This window comes from Anabrus simplex, chromosome 1 (genome assembly GCF_040414725.1).
Source record: "Anabrus simplex isolate iqAnaSimp1 chromosome 1, ASM4041472v1, whole genome shotgun sequence".
NCBI classification, from domain to species: Eukaryota; Metazoa; Arthropoda; class Insecta; order Orthoptera; family Tettigoniidae; genus Anabrus; species Anabrus simplex.
In genome coordinates, this window is record NC_090265.1 from 271455984 (window position 1) to 271482850 (window position 26867).

At 40.6% G+C, this 26867-nt stretch overlaps 1 protein-coding gene across 1 annotated transcript in view; it reads right to left on the reverse strand.

The window, feature by feature from the left end:
• The window catches only part of LOC136863526 (carboxypeptidase B1), a 144667-nt gene that overhangs the window by 66521 nt on the left and 51279 nt on the right, over nucleotides 1-26867 (reverse strand). Inside the window, exons 5-8 of the mRNA XM_068226003.1 lie at nucleotides 26687-26774; nucleotides 23842-23987; nucleotides 17438-17494; nucleotides 4580-4664 (exon numbers count right to left, since the gene is read on the reverse strand). Of these exons, the coding sequence (XP_068082104.1) occupies nucleotides 4580-4664; nucleotides 17438-17494; nucleotides 23842-23987; nucleotides 26687-26774 (376 nt within the window). The remainder of the gene's footprint in view (nucleotides 1-4579; nucleotides 4665-17437; nucleotides 17495-23841; nucleotides 23988-26686; nucleotides 26775-26867) is intronic.

The window sequence follows — 26867 nt, forward strand, 5'->3', positions numbered from 1 at the left end:
CAGTGTGCTCTCGTAATATCCTATGTTCTCAGAATTTCAATTCAGTGCTTCATCCATAGTGAAAGCGTACCATAAACTCTTAATTTGCAATATTCATATAAAGTGTATAACAAGTTACCTAAAATAGGACAATACTCAGAACTTTCTACCAGAAGATCGGATTTAATTTCAAGTGTTTCGTATTTGAGTATAAATAGTTTGATGTGTTCACAAGGAGAAATCACAAAATTTACTTTATTTGATTTACGTAGAAAATACACTCTGAAATCACAAGTGATAATAGAAAGGACTTTAGGACTTCTTACTTACGTTTCTTACTTACAACATGTTTTATTATTATTTACATCAAGAAAGTCATGATGGACATAACTAATTGAAAAGAACATTATTCAGTTGGATTTTATACGATTAACATATTTTTTCTCGATATTTTGTTGTTGGAATTGGGGTGTATTTTCCAATAAATGTCTATGATCACTACAATTCAGCGATATAATAGGGTAACCTTTCATAGATTGAATAAATGGAGGAAAGCTATAACATTTATTAATTCGCCTTGCGATCCTCCCTCTCTGTACCTTCTCCAAAGGATTAGGCAGCCCTCAGAACAACCTCATGCTCGTTGAAATCAAGTTTTCCTGGTATAACATATTGAAAAATGCACAAGGAATATAACCTGGCATTCAAATGTAATTATCTTCCTACTTAAAGAACACATTATTCAGATGGGAATTGAAAATCCGCGCACCGAGGGGATTGCTGTTCGGTGCGGTATGCCACAAGGTAGACCACTGCCAATCGCATTATTCACCCTGGTCATTACTTTATTAAGGATGGCATTTGTGATTCAAACTTTGCTGGTAAACATGGTTATATTTTAAGTGGTGGCACTTAAGTTGTTTGTCTAACAGGATTTCAGGCTGTGACTGCCTGAAACATCAATTCCGCGAATCGGATAACTGCTGGAGATTGACCTCTCTTGTCATCTATACGCCAAGAAATTAATGCAAGCTGAAGTTCTGCAGTCGTATTAAATCATCCTAATTAATCACTTGAAATAGAATCTACAATTAGAAATGGGGGAAATAATTTCATCGATATCAGAAAATGAAACTATAAAATACCTAGGACGAGCATTGAATGATGAACTGACGACAACATTAAGCTCTCACACAGTTTGTGCTCCTTGGATCGCGGTGCCATCATACAGCAAGCCATCTGGTGAGTAACGAACGTACCACTACAGTTCTCCAACGGTAAAGCATTCTTAAATTTAAACCCTCATTAGTGTAAAAGATTTCTTCGTGAACAGTCGAGATTTTCATCTGAAGACGCGAGACAAAGTTCTTTGCGAAATGTAAAGAGTTTTACCTTGTTTTCTTGACACGACATAAGCCCAAAAGCCCATATCATGTCTACCAGTGGGGGCTGTGAAAGCAGCAGTGTTAACATTGTTGCTGTCGGGAGGAACTCTCATATAGTTGATATTCTTGGTTCAGCAACCCGATACGAAATATATGCAATAGATCACGCTGCAGAGATCGATCAGGCACATTTCATTCTTGAAAAAGAAATATTGCGGTCGCCAGCGGCATGAAACATACTTCTTACAGTGCCGCTGGTTGAAACTCAGAGAACTGTGTGTTGCCTGTAATTGCCCTATTGGCCACCACTTCGTAGCTTTGACATTTTTGTCTTCTGAAACTTAGTCGTATGATCAATTGATATCATTATATTTTGCTGCAAAAATAAGATGTATTTAAAAGAAGCGTAACATTTTGTAAACAATCTAACATTAATAGTCATTAAAGTTATTCTGTAATAAGAGCAGTAAATCTGGCAGGCATTTGTTTAGTGGTTATATGAAGAACTAATAATGTAGAAGGATGGATAATTCTGCATCATACACTAACGTTAAAGTCAAGTACTAGAGAGATGTTACACGGCAGTAATTCACGTGTGTAGAGACACCGCTACCTTTAAATGACATACAAGGAAATTTATCCAGATCCTGTCTATGGTACATGAGACAAAATAAGCGTTTGTTTTGTCTTCAAGTGTTACAGCTGAAACAGCATTGCTGATTTATTCAAACTGTTTATATTTCCATTCTCGTTAACTTTTTAATTTTAAAAAGTTGTAGTTATTAAATTTTGCTTCAATTGTGCACTGCGACATGGCATTACAAATTACAATGAGTGAATAAGGAATCTGGTCAGTGAAAACCAGAATGAGGAAGATACTCAATTTGTAGTAAGGAAAGATACATGTTGTCCTAGACTATATAATATTGTTAACGTCTAGGACAAAATAAATTATATTTACGTAGGTGGATCAAAAGTTTAGTTTCACTAACGCGCCACAGCAGCGCGCTGTGTGTCGCAAACGTAGGCACAGCGGATAAAGGGACAGACACTGCCCACACGTCTGTTAGGCAGGTCGCTGTGGTGTCTCGTCTAGAATTGTGTGAATAGCGGCCAAATGCAATGGCGCGTCAACTGAAAGTTCACTCCAAATATGAGGTGCGTGCGACAGTCCGATTCCTATGGATCAAAAGGAAGAATTACACGGACATTCATCGTGAAATTAGTGTTGTGTATGGGGAGCGGGCCATTTCTCGGCAAGGTATCGTAAAATGGTGTCAGAAATTCGAAGCCGGACGCACGGATATCACGGACAACCATCGCGAAGGCAGGCCCGCAACGTCCAGGACCCGTGCAAAGGTCAACAGTGTGAATGCGATCATTAGACAGAACCGGCGCATTAAACTGAGAGAAATCGCGACGCAGCTGAACATTTCGTATGACAGTGTGTTCGCCATTGTTCACGAGGACCTTGGATATCGTAAGCTGTGTCAAAGATGGGTCCCACGTCTTCTCACCGATGAGCGCAAGGAACAACGTTTCCAATCCTCCCTGGCATTTTTGCAACGCTATGCCGCAGACGGCAACGGGTTTCTGCGGCGAATCTTCACAGGTGACGAAACGTGGGTCGACCACTTCACTCTCGAAACGAAGCGAACATCAATGGAATGGGTGCACCCCTCATCACCACAACGAAAGAAGACCAAGGTTCAACCTTCAGCCGGTAAGGTTATGGCGACAGTGTTCTTTGACATGGAGGGTTTGCTGCACGTGGAATTCATGCCGAAAGGAATGACGATCAATGCAGCGTCGTATTGTCAAACGTTGCACCGGTTGCGTAAAGCGATTAAAGAGAAGCACCGGGGGAAATTGAGCGCACACAGTCCCGACGTAGCGTCATGTGACTTTCATCTGTTTGGTAAGATTAAAACGGAGCTCGGTTGTCGATGTTTCCAGACCGATGAGGAGGTGAAGGTCGCTGTCTCCGAGTGGTTGCAGAACGCGGAGGAAATTTCTATGCATCCGGCATCGACAAGTTGGTTGTGCGTTCGCAGAAATGTTTGGAGTCTCTTGGAAACTATGTGGAAAATTGACGTTCCAGTGTATGTCGTTATAGTCGTGTTGCTGTTGTATATGTGGTGTAATAAATGGCCATAACTGGGAAGTGCAACTTATTTTCTGATCTGCCCTCGTAGTATATTAATAGACGGTAATAATTGTGAGAGGGAAATGTAAGGCATGTATCGAATTTAATGAATTGCAATAAACGAATGCTCTCTCCCCAGCTTCAGGCGATTCGGAACTGGGAGACGGGAGTATTCTATATTCTATACTATACTGTACTCAATTTGTAAAGAAAAGGAAATGTAAGTACTGTCCAGGAAAAAAAACACGGGAAAGAAAATTTGTAGTGTGAAACCTGTAGAAAGTTCATTTCTGAAGAACATTTTAAAGCACGAGTGTTATGCGAAACGTGTGACTCAAATCAAGTGGACGAAATCGATAGTGATCGGCCTGAGCCAGGATCTAACCTACCAAGTTGGGGTCAGAAGGCCAGCACCTCGACCGTCTGAGCCACTCAGCCCGGCTGCTACGTGATTAAGATTGCTTGCTACACTGTGAGGTTCATTCCATTCAGAGAGTGGTGAATTTGCTTGGTTCACTCGTTGTCTTGCCGCAAAGCACTAAAGAAGCTTTATTTACTTTCGGAAAAAATAGTACAAATCTTAGAAATGAAACGTGAGGTTGTGTCCCTTCAAAAGGACCCGTCATGGGTACAGGTACTGACCTTTTTACTAGATATAAAAGGCCGCCTAAACGATGTATGCTCTTGGTTTAAAGTGCACCGATTTAGGCATGGCTTATGGCGAGGTAGGGTAGGACTGGAAAGGCAGCGGCAGTATCCTTTATTATGGTACAACTCTAGCATTTGCCTCGGTGGAAATGGATAACCACGGAAAATCATCTTTAGGGATGCCTACAGTTGGGTTCAAACTATCTCACAATGCAGTGTCACAGCTACGTGACCAAACCCGTGCATCCACTCGCCTCGGTAATTTACAGTTGCTTATGGAGAATTTAACATAGCATGGTAGACTTAATCTCCCGCATTCTAGACAAAGTCACAGTGTGGAAGATCTGAGGCTCTTCGCTAGTGATAAGAAAATTAATGCTCCAACAGAAATGAATAGTTACTACAATAGACCACTACTTACACAGTACGCGTGCTGAGGGGCCCACTCTGTAAGGTTGCCCTCCAGCTTTCACCTGGGCGGCGTCGGCTGTACGAGCGAGGGAATCCTGAAAAAATAAACAACACAAACTTTGGCTTTCTTCTTCTTTAGTAACAAAAAAGAAGATAAGGTTGGTAGGTAACTAAATTATTATTATTATTCTTATTAATAATCATATTATTATCATTATTATTATTCATCGTTATGGGCACTAAGGACCGTGAGATCTCAACTGTTTGTCTTCTTGCGGGCCCATCAAGTGTTTATCTTTTCGGAATGTGCTTTCTTCCATATATCAGAATGCAATTATTATTATTATTATTATTATTATTGTTATTATTATTATTATTATTATTATTATTATTATTATTATTATTATTATTATTATTATTATTATTATTATTATTATTATTTGTAGGCGTTTACGGCCATTAGATAGCACAATAAGCAACAATTACACATGTTTAGAAGCTGTCTTTGCTTCCCAGTATCGTTGCATTCTTTCTCTGCCAGCCTGTCTCCTTTCTGCTGTCCATCCGCTGTTCTGCTGTTCTTCGTCACGAAAGCCCTTGAAGTTACTTATCTGGTGTCGGTACTTCTTGGTTCTGTCAACAATATCTTAACGGTTTAGTCCAAGTTTTCTTCCTGATCTCCCTGAACTATTTATCACATGTGTTAGGTCTGCTATCAAGTATGGTAAACATGTCATTGTCAACCCATTCTAAATAGGTAGCCATAGATCTTGAGTCGTCGCTTCTTGATGGATTCCATCAGTTGTTCGGTTTTCTGATATAGTTCCTCTCGGCCACGCAACCTATACTGTCTAGTCACGATCTTTGGGCTCATTATCTTCCAAAAGATCTTCCTCTCAAACTTCTCAGCTTCTCTCAGACCAGCCTTCCCAAGTAACTCGGGGGGATTCACTTCCATAGGTACATCGGATTTAATCACCGCGTTGTAATGTCTGAGTTTAGCTTCCATTGAAATTGTCTTTCCTTGTAGAGGTCGTGTGTTCTGCGGAACGCTGCGGCATCCTATCTTGCCTACTGTTGTTAGATTCCCTTTCATTAGATCCCATCTTCACAATATCACCGAGATATTTGAAGCTGTTAACTCTTTTAGTCTCACCATACCTTGAATATAGCTGTTGGGGAGCTGTGGGACAATATTCAATTACTTTGTTTTTTCAAAGGAGATCCTAAGTCAAGCCTGTTCAGGTTGTTGTTTCAAGAGATCTATCTGTTCTTTGAACCTCCAACGTATACTTGGTTCAGTAAACCTTTCTTGTTAAGTTCTTTTTCCCATTCACGGACAACCTTCAACACGCAATTAAAGAGAGTCGGTGATAGTCCATCGCCCTGCCTTACCCCTGTTTTAATTTTAAACTCCTTGGAAAATTCACGCATGAATTTAAATTTAGAGCGGGTGAGAGTAAGCGTCCGCTTGATAAATTCTGTCGTTTTGTCATCCCCTCCAAATTCACACAAGATGTCAATTAACACTTCGCGGTTGACTGAATCGTACGCTTTCTGGAAATCTACAAAGTGACTACCAGACCGTTTGAGGTGTAATTTACCATGACTTTCTCCAAACTCCATATCTGCTCAATCATGATCTACCTTTTCTGAAACCACCTTTGTATTCACCAAGTTGGTGATCTATTGATTCCGCTAGTCTGGCCTGAAGGGCTTTTGAGAGTACTTATATGCTATGGGTAAAATGGAGATGCCACGATAATTGTTGACATCTGCTTACACATTTTTTTAACTTTTTAAAAATATTTTTGCAATGGGTTCATCAGTACCATTTTCCACTCATCGGGGAACTTTTCAGTCTCCCAAATCTTTACCAATTCATGGATGGTTATTTCTCCACCACGTTTCAGTATCTCCGCTGTTATTGAATAATCCGCTGCAGCTTTGTTGTTCTTCAGTTCAATGACTTATCTTCCGAATTTCATCTTTGTTTGGTGGGACTGAATCTTTAATTCTTTGTTCTGGAAAAATTTTTGGTAATTTACGCCCGGGTTCATCGCACTTCAACAGTTCATCAAAATAGCTTGCTAGGATCTCAGATATGTCTTTATTGCTCAAGACTAATTATCCATCTTCTATATAAATAAAATTGTTTCTGTTTGTCTGTTTGTCTGTCTGTTTGTCTGTTCCACCATCACGTCGAAACGGCTGGATAGATCTCAACCAAACTTCATATTTAGAGTATACTGACCCCGGGGAAGGTTTCGATATGCATATCATTTTAAAATCTTTGAAAAGACGGGGGTTTTATAGGAAAAACGGTTTTCCTCCATTTTCTCTTATACTATTATAGGCAAAATATCGAATTTGTCGTATAAGGACGAGACAAAGCTCAATTTAATCCTCTTGACGCAAAGAACAAAACTCGGTAAGCCCTACGGGCCCGAAAACCATGTTTTAAGGCCCTAAAACCAACCGTTACGGAGATATTGGCACCACACTACCCCTGCTCTAGGAATCGGATAAAGAAATGAACTGCCGTAACCATGGCAACGTCAGCTCCAGGATTCTAGAGCAGTGAGATTATGCATGTACGTTTGGGCATAGCTGTCAACCAAAATAGGTACAAATAAGACTTAATATCTGGGAAAAAAATATACTGTTGTGTAAGGCACTCGTAGGACTCCTTTGGGCGGGGATGGAAAGGGGGTGAAGAACGAGTGTAAAAATCTATCTATATAAATAAAATTGTTTCTGTTTGTCTGTCTGTTTGTCTGTTCCACCATCACGTCGAAACGGCTGGATAGATCTCAACCAAACTTCATATTTAGGGTATACTCATCCCGGAGAAGGTTTTGATATGCATATCATTTTAAAATCCTTGAATAGACAGGGGGTTTATAGGAAAACCAGAATGGTTTTTCCACCATCACGTCGAAACGGCTGGATAGATCTCAACCAAACTTCATATTTAGAGGATACTCATCGCGGGGAAGTTTTCCATATGCATATCATTTTAAAATATTTGAATATATGGGGGGTTTATAGGAAAATCAGAATGGTTTTTCCACCATCACGTCGAAACGGCTGGATGGATCTCAACCAAACATTGTATTTAGAGTATACTAATCCCGGGGAAGGTTTAGATATGCATATCATTTTAAAATCCTTGAATAGACGGGGGGTTTATAGGAAAACCAGAGTGGTTTTCCCACCATCACGTCGAAACGGCTGGATAGATCTCAGCCAAACTTCATATTTAGAGTATACTCATCCCAGGAAAGGTTCCGATATGCATATAATTTTAAAATCTTTGAATAGACGGGGTGTTTATAGGAAAACCACAGTGGTTTTCCTCTATTTTCTCTTATACTATTGATTTTCTGTAAACTTCGTTTACCGTACGTGAAACGTCTCTTCATTATAAACAACTTTCGTTATGTTCATAATTTACCTTACTCTTCACATGACGGAGAAATTTACAATTTTCTGCTGGTATCATGCTCTGCATTTAGTGACCGACAGACCGACAACGAACCTACAGGTTACCATGGCAACGTCTCTGACTGCATGCCAGTAGGGAAGTAACGTATTGCCATTTTCCTCATCATGCTTTTAAATTCGTGGTTGTTCCTTGGGTAGATGGCAAGAGAGGCATCAATCGGCTCATCTGCGGGATATTGGCGGAATATCGTTGGAGGTTATAACCGCCCTCGAATAGATTAAGTAATAACACCATTAGTCATCTTCATATTTGTTTACCTAAGAATCACTGAACCTAAATTTCTCCTCTGTTAGCGCTTTATTATATCCATAACTCACGGCATTTATTTATTTGTCGTTATCCGGCTGTCCTCAGTTATAATCCATTTTCTATTAGTTTCAACATTCTTAACTGTATTATTTTCTTCCTTAATTACGCCGTATGTACGTGAATGCTAGAAACTACTGGATGCATTTCCACCAAGATTCGTATTTAGAATACACCTGTCCTTGATAGGTTTCAGGGCAAATATTGTTTCTAAATCCCTGAACTAACTGGGGGTTTATACGAAACCGAAACAGTGATTTTGCACTTCCAAAAAATATACACAACAAAAGTTTATGGAAGTCTACCTACCTTGGTAGAAATTAATGTCTAAACCTTTTTTTCTCATGTGCATCATTTCGATACGAGGATCAATAAGGGAGATATCATTAAAGGACCGTTTTTCTGTACAAGTCCCATCGGACTTAACTCACGAGCGGGTGCGTGTAAAGCGTATTCCTTACAACTTGAAAACTACTGAAGACATTCGAAACAAAATTTATATTTAGCATCCACCTGTCCAAAGGTAGGTTTTAAACGTAAATAACATTTCATGTTCCGGAATGGACTGGCGGTTTATAAGGAACCGAAATGGTGATTTTACTCTTCCACAATATATACAGAACAAGACCAACCTGACTGGAAATCGACCAAACCTGATGGAATTCCACCTCTAAACCTTTTTTTTCATGTGCATTTTTTCGTCAGGAGGATTAATAAGGGAGATATCATGAATGGTCACTTTTGCAGGTTAAGTCCAGCGGACATAGCCCAAAAGGTGTTTTACATGGAGCAGATTCCTTATCTATATAAATCAAATCGTAACGACTGTGTACCTCTACACTGACTATTTTGGCGAAATTTTCGTACAGCTTTCCGTTTAAGGGGTAATAATAACAATCTCCATAATTTTTGATTTCCTGAAAGTCCTAATTTTTACCCGCCTCGCCCAAAATCCACATTGTGGCATAATCTGCCAGAAGAATAAGAAGATAATTGAAATTTGACAAAATTATACGTTTTAGCCCGTAACGAATGAAAAATCCTATATCATTAAATTTTTCATTTTTTATCCCCGAAGAATATCGAAATATGCAGGCAATTTTAATGATGGTGCAGACCTTCGGAAATTCCTATCACGTAACGGATTGCACAATCTCCGTTCAATTTGGAATGATCTACAACCTTGGTCTTATGACTTTATGCCGTATCTGTATCCCTTTTACGTTTGATTTTTCTCTATTAATCGATGTTAAGTCAATTTGGAATTTTCACATGCATTATTCATACTTTCAATTACTTATATGAAATACAGAATCATCAAACTCTTCACGAAAATTGGCCCACTCAGTAGCCATATGTGAGCCAAATGCTACGTATGTAGCTGTCACATTATTATCCGAAAAGTAATGTAATGTGAGATGATCTTACAAAACCTTTACCCTGTTCCACGTTTCTAAATCTGACCCAAGAATAGATGACATATCATTGGACCAGCCATTTAGGCCACTAAATCCGGCGTGTCTTATGGTATAATCCTTTGTCGATATGACGTACGTTTAGTAGCAGTTAATCTGTAAATGAAGGTCTTCAATATTGTAAACACGCATATACTTTCGTATGTCGATCTATATATATTCACTGATGTCGATTTAGCGATCGAGAAAGGGTCGGTCTGCTATTGTAATCAGTACTCCCCACACCGACTTTGACTGGCAGTAGGAAAGGGTTCCTTCTCCAACTCCTGTGTAACTGTCATTAGTAAGGAAGGCCTACAATTGTAATGAATAGTTCCCTTCTCGATTTGACTTGCAGAAGGTAAGTGAGCATGCAGTTTTGTTTAAAACTCCCCTACCCGATTGTGTTTGGCAGTAGGCAAGGGTGCCCGCCATTATAAAGAAATGTACTCATCTAAAATGTGACTGGCATTAGGCATAGTGGCCTGCTATTTTGATGGAAACTCACCAACTTGGTGTGACTGGCAGTACGCTGGCTGGCAGTAGGAAAAGGGGCCTGTCATTATAATGATAACTGCACAACTCAATTTCGAGTGATAGTTGGGTAATTGCCTGCCATTATAATAAAAACTGTAATCTGTCTGGAGGTAGGAAAGGGGGGCTGCCATTTTAACGAAAACTCCCCAAATCGATTCTGTCCGCATAGTAGGCAATGGGGCCTGCAATTATAATGTAAACTTCCCAACCTGATTGTGAATGCCAGTAGGCAAGTGAGCCTGCCGTTATATCACAAATCCGTAACAAACACTTTACATTGGAAACGTACGGGGACCTCCCCATGCTCTTTCTCGGATAACGCTAAGAGACATGCAATTTTAAAACTATCTTATTTACTGCATGTACACTATTTACTTCGATATTCGAATACAATGTAGAATACCGTAGCGAAGCACGGGTACATTCGCTAGTTCTACAATATAAATAAATAGTTACTACAATAGACCATTACTTACAGAGTAATTATCACTATCATCCTCATAATCATCATTTGATCAGTTTACCCTCCAGGGTTGGTTATTCCCTCCGACTCAGCGAAGGATCGCACCTCTAGCACCTCAAGGGAAGTGAGACATTTGGTCGGGGATACAACTGAGGAGGACGCCCAGGAGGCCTCACCAGCTATGCCAAACAGGGGGCTTGTGGGGGTGGGAAGATTGGAAGATGGAAGGAGGCGGCCGTGGGCTTATGTTAGGTACGATCTCGACATTTACCAGGAGAAGAAGAAGTGGGAAACAACGGAAAACCACTTCGAGGATTGCTGAGGCGGGAATCGAACTCCCTCTACTCACTTGACCTCCCGAGGCTGAGTGGACCCCGTTCCACACCTCATATTAAATAGGGAAGGGCAGAGTGTAGAGCAGGACAGTTCATCAGGAATATTAGTGCACGGAACAGTTACAGTTTCAATCAATCAATCAATCAATCAATCAATCAATCAATCAATCAATCAATCAATCAATCAATCAATCAATCAATCAATCAATCAATCAATCAATCAATCAATCAATCAATCAATCAATCAATCAATCAATCAATCAATCACCACTGATGTGATTTTAGTGCCGTCGCCCAGGAGGCAGATTCCCCAACAGCTCTTTACAGTGTTTTTGTTATTTGAGTTATCAGTCCATAGACTGGTGATGAAGCTCTTCGTGCCACCCTATCCTGTGCTGATCTTCGAATGTCAACGTAACTACTACAACGTACATCTGTTTCAATTTGCTTTTATTATTCTTACCTTGGTTTACCCCTACCGTTCTCACCATCTACATTTCCCCCCAAAAAAACTGAACAAGTCCTGGGAGTCTTAAGGTGTGTCCTAACATTCTATCTCTTCTTATCGTCACGTTTAGCCAAATCAATCTCCTCTCAACAATTCGATTCCGTATCTCTTAATTTATGATTCGATCTATCCATCTCGCCTTCAGCATTCATTTGTAATACCACATTTAACAAAATTATATTATCTTTCTGAGCTAGTTATCGTCCATGTTTCACTTCCGCACACTGCCAAGCTCTAGACGAACGTCTTCAAAAACACCTTTCTAATTCCTTACTTCTGCCGTATTTTACTACCCAAGTAACAATATCCATGTACTTCCGTTAAGACCAATATTTCCTGCATCAAATGACTTCTTCAACTGCGCTCTTTTACTTTCGTTTTGGACTTATTTATTTTCATCTTGTATTCATTCCCCAAGACTCCGTCCATACCATTCATCAATTTCTTCAGATCTTCTGCAGATTCAGATAAAACATCAACATCATCGGCAAATCTCAGGGTGTTGTATTTCTTCTCCTTAGATTGTGGTTCCCTTTCAAATTCCTCTTTGATGTCCTTCGCCGACTGTTCTATATTATCATTGAAAAAGGGGAGAGGAAAACTGCAACCTTGCCTCTCCCATTTCAGGATTGTTGTTCCTTTTTCTGAAATTCTCGATTCATATCACTACAGAATTATATTTGTACAGATTGTAGATCATTCTTCTTTCTCGGTATCTGATAGCGATCACCTTCAGAATCTAAAATAGCTTGGTCCAATCAACACTGTCGAATATCTTATTTTGATCTACGGATGTTTTGTACGTAGGCTTGTCCTTCTTAATTCAGTCCTCTAAGATTAGAAGTAAATTCAGGATTGCTTAACATGTTCAAGCATTTATTCTGAAGCCAAAGTGATCCTTCCTATGTCAGTCTCAACTTGTCTTCCCATTCTTCTGTAAATATTGCGTGTTAATTTTTTTCAGGCATGAGATACTAAACTAATGGTGTGGTAGTTTTCACACTTGTCAACACGGGCTTTCTTGGGAATCGCTATAACAACACTCTACCTAAAATCGGATGGCCCTTCTCCTGCATCATGGATGTTAGACAGTAAATTCCGGTTTCTCCTAAGGCAGTCAGTAATTTAGAGGGAATATCATCAATTCCAGGTGCCTTGTTCCTATTCAGTTCCCTCAAAGCTCTATCGAATTCGGACCTCAAAATTGGGTCTCCCATTTCATCAGCATCAACAACCTCTTCTTATTCAGAACCATGTCATCTACTTCTTTAGCTTGATACAACTGTTGGATATATTCCTGACACCTTTCTGCCTCGTCTTCCTTCCCTAGAAGTGGTTTTCCACCTCAATTCGTAGTATTCATACTTCTAATTTTCCTTTTCATAAAGATTTCCTTGATTTTCCTGTATGCAGCACCTACCTTCCCTACAACCATACAACCTTCAACATCCTTGCACTTATCTTTCATCCATTCTTCTTTAGCTGTCTTGCTCATTCTATCTGATTCATTCTTGAATCATCTGCATTCTTTTCTTCCCTTCTCATTTTTTGCATTCTTATACATTAGTCGATCGTCATTCAGGTTTAGTATCCCTTGAGTTATAGATTGATTCTTAGTTGATCTCTCCTTTCTTCCTTCCATTTCTTCAGCAGCGCTAGAAACCTCATTTTTCACGACTGACCATTCTTCTTCTGTTGTGTTTCCTTCAGCCATTCCACTTAGTCATTGTGTAACATGTTCTTTAAAACAGTCCATCAACTTCATGTCTTTCAACTTGTCTAGATTCCATCTCCTTGCATTCCTTCCTTTCTTCAATTTCTTCAACTTCAGAATGCATTTCATGTTCAACGAATTGTGGTCAGAGTCCATGTCGGCTCCTGGGAAAGTCTTGCAATCCAACACCTGGCTTCTGAACCTGTGTCTTATCATAATGAAGACTATTTGATACCTTCCAGTGTCTCCAGGTCTCGTCCACATAGCCGTCGTTTCTGGTGTCTGAACCAGGAATTAGCGAGGACTAGATTATCCCTCCTCTACGAACCATGTGACCTTGCCGCGGTGGGGAGGCTTGCGTGTCCCAATGATGCAGATAGCCGAGCCGCAGGTGCAACCATATCGGATGAGTATCTGTTGAGAGACCAGACGAACGAATGGTTCATCGAAAGGGGGGTAGCAGCCTTTCGGTAGTTGCAAGGGCGGCAGTCTAGATGATTGACTGATACGGCCTTGTAATAATACTCAACATGGCTTAGCTGTGTTGATACTGCTACACGGCTGAAAGCAACGGGAAACTACAGCCGTAACCACCTCCCGAGGACATGCAGCTCTCTCTGTATGAATGATGTACTGATGATGGCTTCCTCCCGGGTAAAATATTCCGGAGGTAAACTAGTCCCCCGTTCGGATCTCCGGGTGGGGACTACACGAGAGGGGGCGATCATCAGGAAGATGGATACTGACATTCTGCGAGTCGGAGCGTGGAATGTTAGAAGTTTGAATCGTTGTGGTAGGTTAGAGAATCTGAAAAGGGAGATGGATATGCTAAAGTTAGATGTAGTTGGTATAAGTGAAGTACGTTGGCAGGAAGAACAGGATTTTTGGTCAGGCGACTACCGAATTATCAACACGAAATCAAACAGGGGTAATGCAGGAGTTGGTTTAATAATGAATAAGAAAATAGGGGAGCGGATAAGCTACTACGACCAGCATAGTGAAAGAATTATTGTCGCCAAGATAGACACCAAACCAATGCCCACCACAATAGTGCAGGTCTATATGCCTACTAGTTCAGCGGATGATGAAGAAATTGAAAGAATATATGAGGAGATAGAAGATTTAATACAATATGTCAAAGGTGACGAGAATCTAATTGTGATGGGAGACTGGAACGCAGTGGTAGGCCAAGGAAGAGAAGGTAGCACAGTAGGAGAATTTGGATTGGGACAAAGGAACGAAAGAGGAAGTCGGCTGGTTGAATTCTGCACTGACCATAATTTAGTCCTCGCCAATACTTGGTTCAGACACCACAAACGACGGCTGTATACGTGGACGAGACCTGGAGACACTGGAAGGTATCAAATAGACTTCATTATGATTAGGCAGAGATTCAGAAACCAGGTGTTGGATTGCAAAACTTTCCCAGGAGCAGACGTGGACTCTGACCACAACTTGTTGGTCATGAAATGCCATCTGAAGTTGAAGAAATTGAAGAAAGGAAAGAATGCAAAAAGATGGGGTCTAGACAAGTTGAAAGAAAAGAGTGTGATGGATTGTTTCAAGGAACATGTTGCACAAGGACTAAATGAAAAGGCCGAAGGAAACACAGTAGAGGAAGAGTGGAGAGTCATGAAAAATGAAGTCAGTAGGGCTGCTGAAGAAATGTTAGGAAGGAAGAAAAGATCAACTAAGAATCAGTGGATAACTCAGGAGATACTAGAGCTGATTGATGAACGACGAAAATACAAGAATGCTAGAAATGAAGAGGGCAGAAAAGAATACAGGCGATTAAAGAATGAAGTGGATAGAAAGTGTAAGGTAGCTAAGGAAGAATAGCTGAAGGAGAAGTGCAAGGATGTCGAAGGCTGTATGGTCCTGGGAAAGGTAGATGCTGCATACAGGAAAATCAAGGAAACCTTTGGAGAAAGGAAATCTAGGTGAATGAATATTAAGAGCTCAGATGGAAAGCCACTTCTAGGGAAAGAAGACAAAGCAGAAAGATGGCAGGAGCATATCCAACAGTTGTATCAAGGTAACGATGTAGATAATTTCGTTCTGGAACATGAAGGGGCTGTTGATGCTGATGAAATGGGAGACCGAATTTTGAGGTCAGAGTTTGACAGAGCTGTGAGTGACCTAAATAGGAACAAGGCACCTGGAATTGATGATATTCCCTCTGAATTACTGACTGCCTTAGGAGAAACCAGCATGGTAAGGTTATTTCATTTAATGTGCAAGATGTATGAGACAGGAGAAGTCCCATCCGATTTTCGGCAGAATGTTGTTATACCTATTCCCAAGAAAGCCGGCGCTGACAGGTGTGAAAACTACCGCACTATTAGTTTAGTATCTCATGCCTGCAAAATTTTAACACGTATTATTTACAGAAGAATGGAAAAACAAGTTGAAGCTGAGTTGGGGGAAGATCAATTTGGCTTCAGAAGAAATGTAGGAACACGTGAAGCAATCCTGACTTTACGTCTGATATTAGAGGATCGAATCAAGAAGGACAAGCCCACGTACATGGCATTCGTAGATCTAGAAAAGGCATTCGATAATGTTGATTGGACCAGGCTATTTATGATTCTGAAGATGATAGGGATCAGATACCGAGAACGAAGAATTATCTACAACCTGTATACAAATCAGTCTGCAGTGATAAGAATCGAGGGCTTTGAAAAAGAAGCAGCAATCCAGAAAGGAGTGAGGCAAGGCTGCAGTTTGTCCCCTCTCCTTTTCAATGTTTACATAGAACAGGCAGTAAATGAAATCAAAGAGAAATTTGGAAAGGGAATCACAGTCCAAGGAGAGGAAATCAAAACCTTGAGATTTGCGGATGATATTGTTATTTTATCTGAGACTGCTGAAGATCTCGAGAAGTTGCTGAATGGTATGGATGAAGTCTTAGGTAAGGAGTACAAGATGAAAATAAATAAGTCCAAAACAAAAGTAATGGAGTGCAGTCGAACGAAGGCAGGTGATGTAGGAAATATTAGATTAGGAAACGAAGTCTTAAAGGAAGTAGATGAATATTGTTACTTGGGTAGTAAAATAACCAACGATGGCAGAAGTAAGGAGGACATAAAATGCAGACTAGCACAAGCAAGGAAGAGCTTTCTTAAGAAAAGGAATTTGCTCACTTCAAACATTGATATCGGAATTAGAAAGATGTTTTTGAAGACTTTTGTGTGGAGCGTGGCATTGTATGGAAGTGAAACATGGACGATAACTAGCTCAGAAAGAAAGAGAATAGAAGCTTTTGAAATGTGGTGTTACAGAAGAATGCTGAAGGTGAGATGGATAGATCGAATCACGAATGAAGAGATACTGAATCGAATTGGTGAGAGGAGATCGATTTGGCTAAATTTGACGAGAAGAAGAGATAGAATGATAGGACACATCTTAAGACACCCAGGACTTTTTCAGTTGGTTTTTGAAGGAAGTGTAGGTGGCAAGAACGGTAGGGGTAGACCAAGGTATGAATATGACAAACAGATTAGAGCAGATGTAGGATGCAATAGTTACGTAGAAATGAAAAGGTTAGCACAGGATAGGGTGGCATGGAGAGCTGCATCAAACCAGTCTATGGACTGATGACTCAAACACAACAAACACAGATTATGATCGGTGCAGAATTCAGAATTATATTGCATTCGATTTCTGAGTTATTGATACAATATTATTGACGGAATATTTTTCGGAATTGCTGAAAACTTTACGCGACACATTCTAAAATCTCTCAAATGTGAGATGAAACTCTCAGACCATTAAGTAGAATAGGTATTGTGTCACTGAGGACATGTTATATAGTTAATAACTATAAAGCTACAGTATGATCAGGAGTTGATATAGGGACATTTTTTCTTTCCGAATAACTACATTCTATTCTGCAGGTGATGGGGTTCTTGCTGTCAAAATAAATCGCACACCACCAGATACTTATTCAATTCAATGACGAATTTTCATGACATCCTATCATAGCTATCAAGGCGTGTCACTGACTCTCTTATTTACTTATTGCAATAAACACAGCGACTTACCAAGATGTCTGCATCGTCAGCCAAGTCGACGGTAAATCCCCACGGATAGAGTATGAACTGAAATGATACAACACAGCAGGCTTCAAGGATACTGTACAAACCACAACATATTAATATGCAATTAAGGATAAGGGAAAAGCAAGGAAGAATACCTTAAACGTGTAAGCAGAACTATCGGTGACAGCTTGAGCCTTTATTATTTGTTATTGAATCACTTTCTGGACATTCACTCTGATCAACTTGTGATGTTCGAGATATAATTTATTTTTTGGCCCTCAAGGGTGCATTACATTAGAATCTTCTTGTAGGAAAGGGTATGAGAGTTTGATATGCTGTAGAGGTTGTCAAGGGGTAGTCCCTGAAAGTTATTACTAGTTGTGCTCGATTCGTTCAACTTTTTGGTCATTTTATAGATCGTATTTTTTCAAGTTTTGTTAATGAAAATGGTCGAATTTTCCCTGACAATAAGGTCCAAGGAACAAGCGAATGCATAGCTTAGAAAGAAAGAAAAGACAAACGACAAAGCCGTGTACTGAATCTTATGCTTTTCAACATCAACGGTAAGTAGGTGGTGGTGGTGGTGATTATTGTTTTAAGAGGAAGTACAACTAGGCAACCATCCTCTATCTAACACTGATCATAAATAAAGATGGAAAGGGTTCGACACTTCGAAGAATGAATATATTGGCCAAAGAAAGACAAAGGCCGTGAAAGGCATGAAATGAAAGACTCCCCAGGCCTTGAAACATAATACCATCGGGGTAGGAAAAGAATCAAGTTGACCAAGGAAGGTCGGTCAGGATATATGAAAGTGAGGAGCTTGACACAAGTAAGTGGAGGTAATACCAGGACTCTGCTAAGGGCCCTATAATAACCAACCCATACTCCCAAGTTGTGAGCCCATGATGCCCCTCTTAGTCACCTTTGACAACGTAAGTAGGTAATGAGGAGAACCATAGATGGATGGAATGCGACATCAAGAAATGAGGAAAATTAATTAACAATCTGAGATGCAGTATAATGATGACGCTACATTACTTTCTCTTGCGGAAGAGAAAACTTTATATATACAGAGTTATTCATAAATCGGTGTCATATTTGGATAATGTCTTGATGTTGCTGTATAAGACATGCGAGTCCGAATCATGTACGTTTGGAAACAGAAACTCTCCAAATTGTTGCCAAATAAAGCGCACGCCGTTGGCCGCAAGGCGGCAGTAGTGTAGAAGTGTTCATAATGGCATTCACAGGCAACGAGAAGACGTTTTGTGTGATAGAATTCGCGAAAACAGAGCCTACTGTGTGAGTTCGCAAGGCCGCGCCAGATCGCAGGACGATCATAAAGTAGTATCGAACGTTCGAGCGCACGGGTTGTCTGTGTTCGCCCAAACGACTCGGAAGCCTGGGACCGTCAGAAGCCACCACTGTGTCAGGTGTTCGTGAGTTGTTTCTGCGCAGCCCTCAGAAATCGATAACTCGTGGTAGTCTGCAGCTGGGAATGTCACAACCGACTGTGTGGCGGGTTCTTCGCAAGCCACTGAAGGTGAGAACGTACAGACAGCAACTCGCAGGCGCTCACAGATGGTGACAAGGAGGTTCGCACACATTTTGCCACCGACGTGCAGGCAGCTAATGATGATTTTGGTGACAGATTCGTCTTCAGCGACGAAGCAACGATTCACGTGTCGGGAAAAGTGAACCGTTACAACGTGCGCATTTGGGGGACAGAATGCCCACAAGAGACAATCGAGCATGTGCATGACCTCCCGAAAATCAACGTGTTCTGCGCCCTGTCAAAGGACAAGCTTTACGGGCCCTATTTTTTCCCAGAATCCACAGTGACTGGCATCATTTATCAGGACGCCTTATGCCGTAACTGTGTACAGACAGTTGCGACTTCGTTTTCCAACAGGACGGGGCTCCGCCCCACTTCCATCGACTCGCGCACGCGTACCTGAACGAAAAACTACCACAACGTTGGACTGGACGAACTGCTGACAATGAAGTCACATTGTTGCAGTGGCCTCCCTGTTCCCCAGAACTAACCCGGTGTGATTTCTTTCTGTGCTAACTTGAGTGACCTCCGAGATTGTATTATAGCAGCGACAGCAACGATCGACCGTAACATGCTGGTGCGGGTGTGAACTGAGTTGGACTGTCGCCTGGATGTCTGTCGTGTATCCAAAGGCACACACATAGAACACCTGTAAGGCACTGTACATCAAACAAACTTGGAGATGATGCCTCTTCTGGTATATCATTTACACCAATATGTAAAGTACTTATTCCACAATAAATTTCAGAAATGTTACACTGATTTATGAATAACCCGTGTATATTGAACAGAGTTGAAAACAGCATTAACGTAATTTGACTAAAATTAAAATTAAATTATCATCGACAAACAGATCGTAAATAATACCACAAGAAACATGAACAACTTGCAGGATGTTGATCACATAATGCACCTGCGATCGTCAATAACAACTGTGGGTGGCTGTACTGTAGATATAAAAAGGAGAACTGGTAGCTAAAACTGTGACAACGCAGCTGACACAGATCATTATAAACAACGATATCATTGACGACGTCCAAATATGTTTGGTTAAGACGCCGGTGTTCTCTGTATTGTATAATGCATCAGAATGCTGGAACCTCCGAAAGATAGACCTGAAGCGCACTGATGCCTTCAAAGTGTACTGTTAGAGGCGGATTCCGAGAGTCCTGTCGACTAATATGAGAACCAATTGATCAATAATAAACCAGCTCAAACTGAATGTACGTATAAGTGCAATAACGTGGCAGCTCTTTATCAAATACTTAGTGCATGTTATAGGGAAAACGGGATCATTCAAGGGATCGTTGAATGACGAAGAAATCGGGGTAGAACTCCGTCTAGATAAGTAGGTCAGATAAAACACATCACGAATGCTCCACTTACGCGGTGCGTAAGAACTGCAGGAACAAAGGACTTCATGGCCAGAAAAGGGTTGCAGCAGGCTAGTGATAGCCGCACGAAATTATTAAGCCCATCAGGTGGCAAGTCCATGTGGTCTGTCACCGTAGTTAGGCTGTTCGAGTGCCGTTGATCGAAAAAAATATTCATCATCAAAACGTTGGACAGCAGGTTAATAATAATAATAATAATAATAATAATAATAATAATAATAATAATAATAATAATTGTTTTATGTCCTACTAACTACACATTTTTATAGCTTTTGGAGACGCCCCAACAGTGTAGGACAATTTTTAATCACTACATTGTGTGTCAAAAGACTGCATTTCAAAACTTCTTCACAGTGTTCATATGGCATGAGGGCTTACGACGCTGTTGAAGGTGAATTTAAGCCTTCAGTAGAACCCTCGGTATTATTAGACAGAACAAGGCCATTTGCTGATACCGTTTTACCCTCCCTCTATCTCATTACCACCATCATCACAACCTCAGACGCGCAGGTCGCCCTTGGTGTCAACTAGAAAGACCCGCACCAGGCCTCTCCGGAGGCCACACGGCAGCAAAGTAGTCCTTGAGGTCGCAACACCCGACTTAAAAGAAGCCAGAAAAATACAGTACTACGTGCTTTCCCTGGCGGAGTCGCGGTCCTTTCGGCTCACCCAATCATATAGTTTTGGAATGGGTGTTTAAAGGAATTGAATGTTGATCAAATTATTTTGTAGAGATGGAATACTTAATTAGATATAATTATTAAGAGAGAAGGGCAGGAGTATCTATACTTGACGGTAAGAATGCGCAGTGAAAGTACGGCTCGCTGTTGTCGTGCGGGGTTCTCCTTGTCCTTTTAGTGCTAGATTCTAGACCTTCTTCATCGTTATTATCCGGTTATTTTTGAATTTCTATGGCCTCTGATTCTTCTCCTCTAAGAGTTACAGGCTAGTTGTTTAGTTTCATTGAACAGGATGGGATATCTATAAGGTGATATAAGTTCGGCTACAGGTGATTTCGAGATCTGCTTCAGACGTGTCTGCCCATGGCCACCTTGATGTAGAAGCCTGCTACCGAGAGCTGTGACTTCACTAGGAAGTTGCTATGACCACTACCTCAGTGTAATTCTTCGACTTCTTCTTCTTCTTTTTCTACCGCTTATCCCACACCTGTGGGGTCGCGGGTGCGAACTGTGTCGCACATGTGGATTTGGCCCTGTTTCACGGCCGGATGCCCTTCCTGACGCCAACCCTATATGAAGGGATGTAAGCACTATTGCGTGTTTCTGTGGTGGTTGGTAGTGTAGTGTGTTGTGTGAACACGAAGAGGAAAGTGTTGGGACAAACACAAACACCCAGTCCCCGGGCTAGAAGAATTAATCAGAGACGATTAAAATCCCCGACCCGGCCGGGAATCGAACCCGGGACCCTATGAACCGAAGGCCAGTACGCTGACCGTTCAGCCAACGAGTCGGACAATTCTTCGACTACATCTACAATTCTTTATCATAATAATATCTGTACTAATATATTAAAATATCCTGCGAGTTTGATAGTATGTAACGTGTAATCTCAGAAACTACTGGACCGATGTTGAAATTTCTTTCACCATTTAATAGATATTATTCCAGGTAACATAGCCTAGTCTATGTTTCACCCCGCAATATCGTGAGAAGATATAAAATGGCAGGTTGAGAGTGAATTTCTGCCATCGTAACGACCATCCAACTCGACGGCGACTGGCTGTAGGCAAGGAGGTCTGTCTTCATAATGAAAACTCCCCAACTTTATTTAAGTGGCAGTATGCAAGGGTGCCTGCCATTACAATTAAAACTCCGTTACCTATCCTCACATGGGGAACGACATACGGCGACCTCTCCGTTGTGTTTATGGAGGAACGCCAAGAACTATTCAATTTAATAAAATCTTGCCCCGTCTACCAGACCATAGTGCAAGAGGAAGGAGACCTACCGCCATTAGGGCCTCATTCTCCGCGAGTGGAAATTCAAACTAGGTGCCCCATGGAGACCAGATAGTGTCGCAGGTCCGAGGACTTCTTGCGACATAGCTTGGCAGTTGGCAAGGCCAGTACCGAGGCGGATTGATCCCCTGAGACAACCACGAAAACGGAATATGGATATGTCTTGTGCTAGATACACAATTCGGTACTAACAGAACCTCTGGGACATCCAGCGCACATCCTTGCATGTGCTATATACAAAATGCCAGGCTTTACAAGTAGGCAGCTTTCTACTTGAGCCTCTGTGGCTTTTCCCTGTCATTTACTATCTGATGCCACCATCATATTTACCACATCACACTGTCTGCCCGGTAGCGTGCCGAACATGAGAACAGGCCGATACTTCCCTATGTATCACATTTCCAATCGTCTCAGCTGTATCGTTCTCTTCTTAGAAACAACAGCATGTCGGGGTGGTGAAGCTTTTGTTGACCGCCACGCAGGATTGCGGATAAAACCTCAACTCGTGGCCCCCTCGTTGACGACTACGATGTACAGCGTTGCTAACTTCCGTATACTTCACTACTGGCCATATTGCCCTTTCGAAAAGCACACTTACCACCTGGCTATAATATGAAAATTATTAAATATGCTGTGAAAAATTATATATAGTAGTACAATGGAGGGCATGCAGGCCACGGGTTCGATTCCCGACCAGGCCAGGGACTCTTTACCTGGATCTGAGGGCTGGTTCAGTCTACGTGATTACAATTGACGAGCTATCTGATGACGAGATCGCAAACCCGGTCTAGAACGTCGAGAATAACGGCCGAGAGGATTCGTTACGCTGACCATGTGTCACCTCGTAAATTGGTGACCTTCGAGCTGACCAGTGGTTGTGCCTATCAGGGCAGTAGCGATATGGTGTTTGTTTGTTTGTTTGTTTGTTTGTTTGTTTGTTTGTAGAATGAAGGATGTATAGAGGTATAAGATGGATAATAGAAGTGAGAAAGTGTAAACGGATTGTTATAATGAGCCGTCAAACCGAAAAAATATCTGTAGAATCGAGTACAAAAATTCAGAGGATGTATTTTCTTCTAACAAAGACGAGAGCACATGATTTATAAATTTCTTTAAATAATTAAATTATCTACTCTCTTAATGGCTTTACCATTTGATGGTAATCACATCCCTCAGCATTGTTTAATATTTTCATGAGTGCTATAATACTTTAAAGTCTATAGTACATATTTCATATATCTCAGAACGAATGCCTCAGTTTCGTCTACTGAAGTAAATCTCACTTTATCAATAACAGAACTGTTACTATATTGCATGTCCCATTTTTTAAGGCTAAAATTTCAACTTCTAGGTTTAATCATTGATACACTGAAACACAGAGATTTGCTAGTTTCGTTCGTTGTAATGTGTTTCGTATACTCCGTGCTTTGTTTAATCTAATTTAAAGACAGAAAATGAAGCCAGCAGGAATACTTACATTCCCATAACTGTGCAGTGACAGGTAGAGCTGGATACGACCTTGGAGAGAAAGGGACAGGTCTCGAAGAGCCCTCGTTTCAGCTTCAGAGAACGGCTGAGATCCGGCGTAGATTTCCGAGCAGGGATGTTTGCTGGCGCCTTCCTCTACAGGAAAATTAGCAGTAATATATTATTAAACACTTCTTCGTAAAGAGCAGTGAGCACAATCAATAGAACAACAATTGTGTCATGTGATACACGTTAGGTACAACCATTCTCCGTCATGAAACAGCCGATACTAGCAGTTCACTACTAAATTCGATCATTACACGGCATAGTTTTGAGCACAATTCTTGTTAACGGTTCAAAGGTGCAGTTAAATCATGGCATTTCGTATTAGAATATTTCTGCAACGTATCCAAAATGAAATAGTTATTATTAAGTACGTAAACTCTTAACTGTAGAATTCGCTGGGAAACGCAACCCGCTGGAGAGAAATTCTCGTGATAAGCGGGAGTTCAGCTCCCACAAGTTTGAAAGTCAGCCGCGACAGTACAGGGTCTCTCTTATAAACTCAGACCGAACGCACGGTGCTTCTACTCTGTGCTATGGCAGCTGCCTCAGCCGAACTTATGTCGCGTGCGGCCGCCCTACTTTTAAGTGTGTATACAATTTTATATGAAACCTTGCCTTATAAAAGGTGCTGGGAGTGTCGTCCTTCCTGGGTTATACAGACACTGTACTTGGTAACCACATTCAGGCTGACGAGACTGAGTTCTGCCGCTGTAATGTTTCCCATTTCATTCGTAATGTTTTCTTTCAGTTCCACCAATGTGTGAGAATTGTTTGATACATTTTTCTTTCAGTTTACTGCACAAGTAAAAACCACACACCGTTAGTTCTGTAGAACGAGGGGGAAATAGACCAGCACTGATCGCTCTGTCTGCAAACACTTCCGAGATGGTAAGAAGGGAATCTTCTGTTGTGTAAGTAGGAGCTGAATCAACCGTCCACGCGATTTTTCTTCCTCCATTAACTAATGGAAGAACGGCGTCAAAATGTCTTCTTGGTACCTCTCTGCATTTGGTGTCGTCTTGATAAAATAGGCCTGAATTATTCGTTTTGCACTAGCAGCACACCTAAGTCCAATCTTACTGTCATAATCAGGGACTTTATAAACACCATTAGGATTTTCTGCACACCAATAGGGAGAGTTATGACTGTCCACACGAGCATTAAGATGAAACCAGAACTTCCACATAGAACATTTGGTGTTGCAATGATAATTGTCTGAGATTCAGACTGGCGACTGATGCTTGCCAGGTCGAACACGTGTAGGATGCTATGCACGCGTCTCCCGTACTGCAGTGTAAAAATGCCACTTCGACGGCCTTAGTTTATATGACTGATTAGTTACTGCATATTATAACAGTTAATTATGTCAGTGGAAATGTAATTCAATAGTTATACAATATACTAGAAGTGTTGATCTGAAAACTTGTATGCTGGTTTTTATCCCTCTCCCGATGGACATTATCACGGAAAGATTTTATTTTTATTTTCTTCAAATATGGAAATACTTCATACACTACTACTTAAGATTATCCTTAGGTTAAAAGGCAAATGGGTTCAAATAGAGTGATATGTTAAACCATATTATGGATCCATGATGACAATCAACAAAATAGAGTTGGTTACTTAATTAGTTTTGAACTTGGTGTATATGAGAAAGAATCTTAAACGTAGAGGGATATTATTAAATCTCGTCGACCATCTTGGTACAGCTCTGCATTTACTGTCGTCTCGAAAAAAATAGGCCCAATATTTCGTCTTGCACTAGCAACAAACCAATGTAATGAGTATATGTCAGTAAGTGTTTTATTCCTTACATTCCTGTAAGAAATTCAGAGATTTACCTCCCCGAAAATGTATAGGGATTCAGTAGCCTGAACGCCTCACTTTCCATCAAGCTCCGAAAGGCTCATAACGCATGTGTCTGATTTATTTCATATATACCAAGGTTTAACCATATTTCTCCTGTATTTGATTGACTTTCATGGCTCCGCTGAAGAGAGCGACGAAATTTACACACTGTTTCTCTGTGACAACGTATACTGAACCTTAACACACGTAAATATCTTGCCACACAATTCCATTCCCTAGAATCACATAGTATTCCTACCAGATCATCATCCACCTCAGTACTAAGCATTCCCAATCACCGCTAAACTGGCTACAGTAGATCATTTTGTAGTCGCCGCCAGTCCAATTTGGAATTCCCTACCTGCTGAAATTAGGAGCGTTTCAAATCACCCCCGCTTTAAGAAACTTTGTCAAACCTGGTACCTAGGATTAGATTATAACTAAGTTCTTAGGTTAATTAAAAAAATTGATACCTTAAGATAATAAAATGTAAATAATTTAGTGTATATTTAATTCTTCATGTAGGTGTATGTATGGTCGGACAGAATATCAGAATAAATAAATAAATAAATAAATAAATAAATAAATAAATAAATAAATAAATAAATGACTGAATGAATAAATAAATAAATAAATTAATTAATTCATTCATTCGTTCATTCATTCATTCATTAACGCTGCTGCATGTCTCGTCCTGCGGCATCCCATCGGCTGTTGTGTCTCGGTGAACAATCTGCGTTTTTGATTTAATTTATTGGGATATAGTAAGAGATTGGTATTAAAATCTCCAAAATATAAGAAAGAGATAGGCCTATATCAACATGAACTATTCAGTGAAATATTGACGAACTGTCATGATACGGAATGGATGGGTTCACTTAAAATGACCTTTGTTTCATACAATATTGGAGGTTTCATGCGTTAGAAGCAACACTACTGACCTCCCCAATGGAAGTCGAAGTTTCTGTTGATATCCACGCCGTAACAATTAGAACGACTCCTGGAGCGAGTATTCCTCCACATACGATCCTGAAACAAGAATAATAATGTTATTTGCTCTACGTCCCACTAACAACTGTTACGGTTTATGGAGAGATCCTGAAACAACATAACCAGAATTCA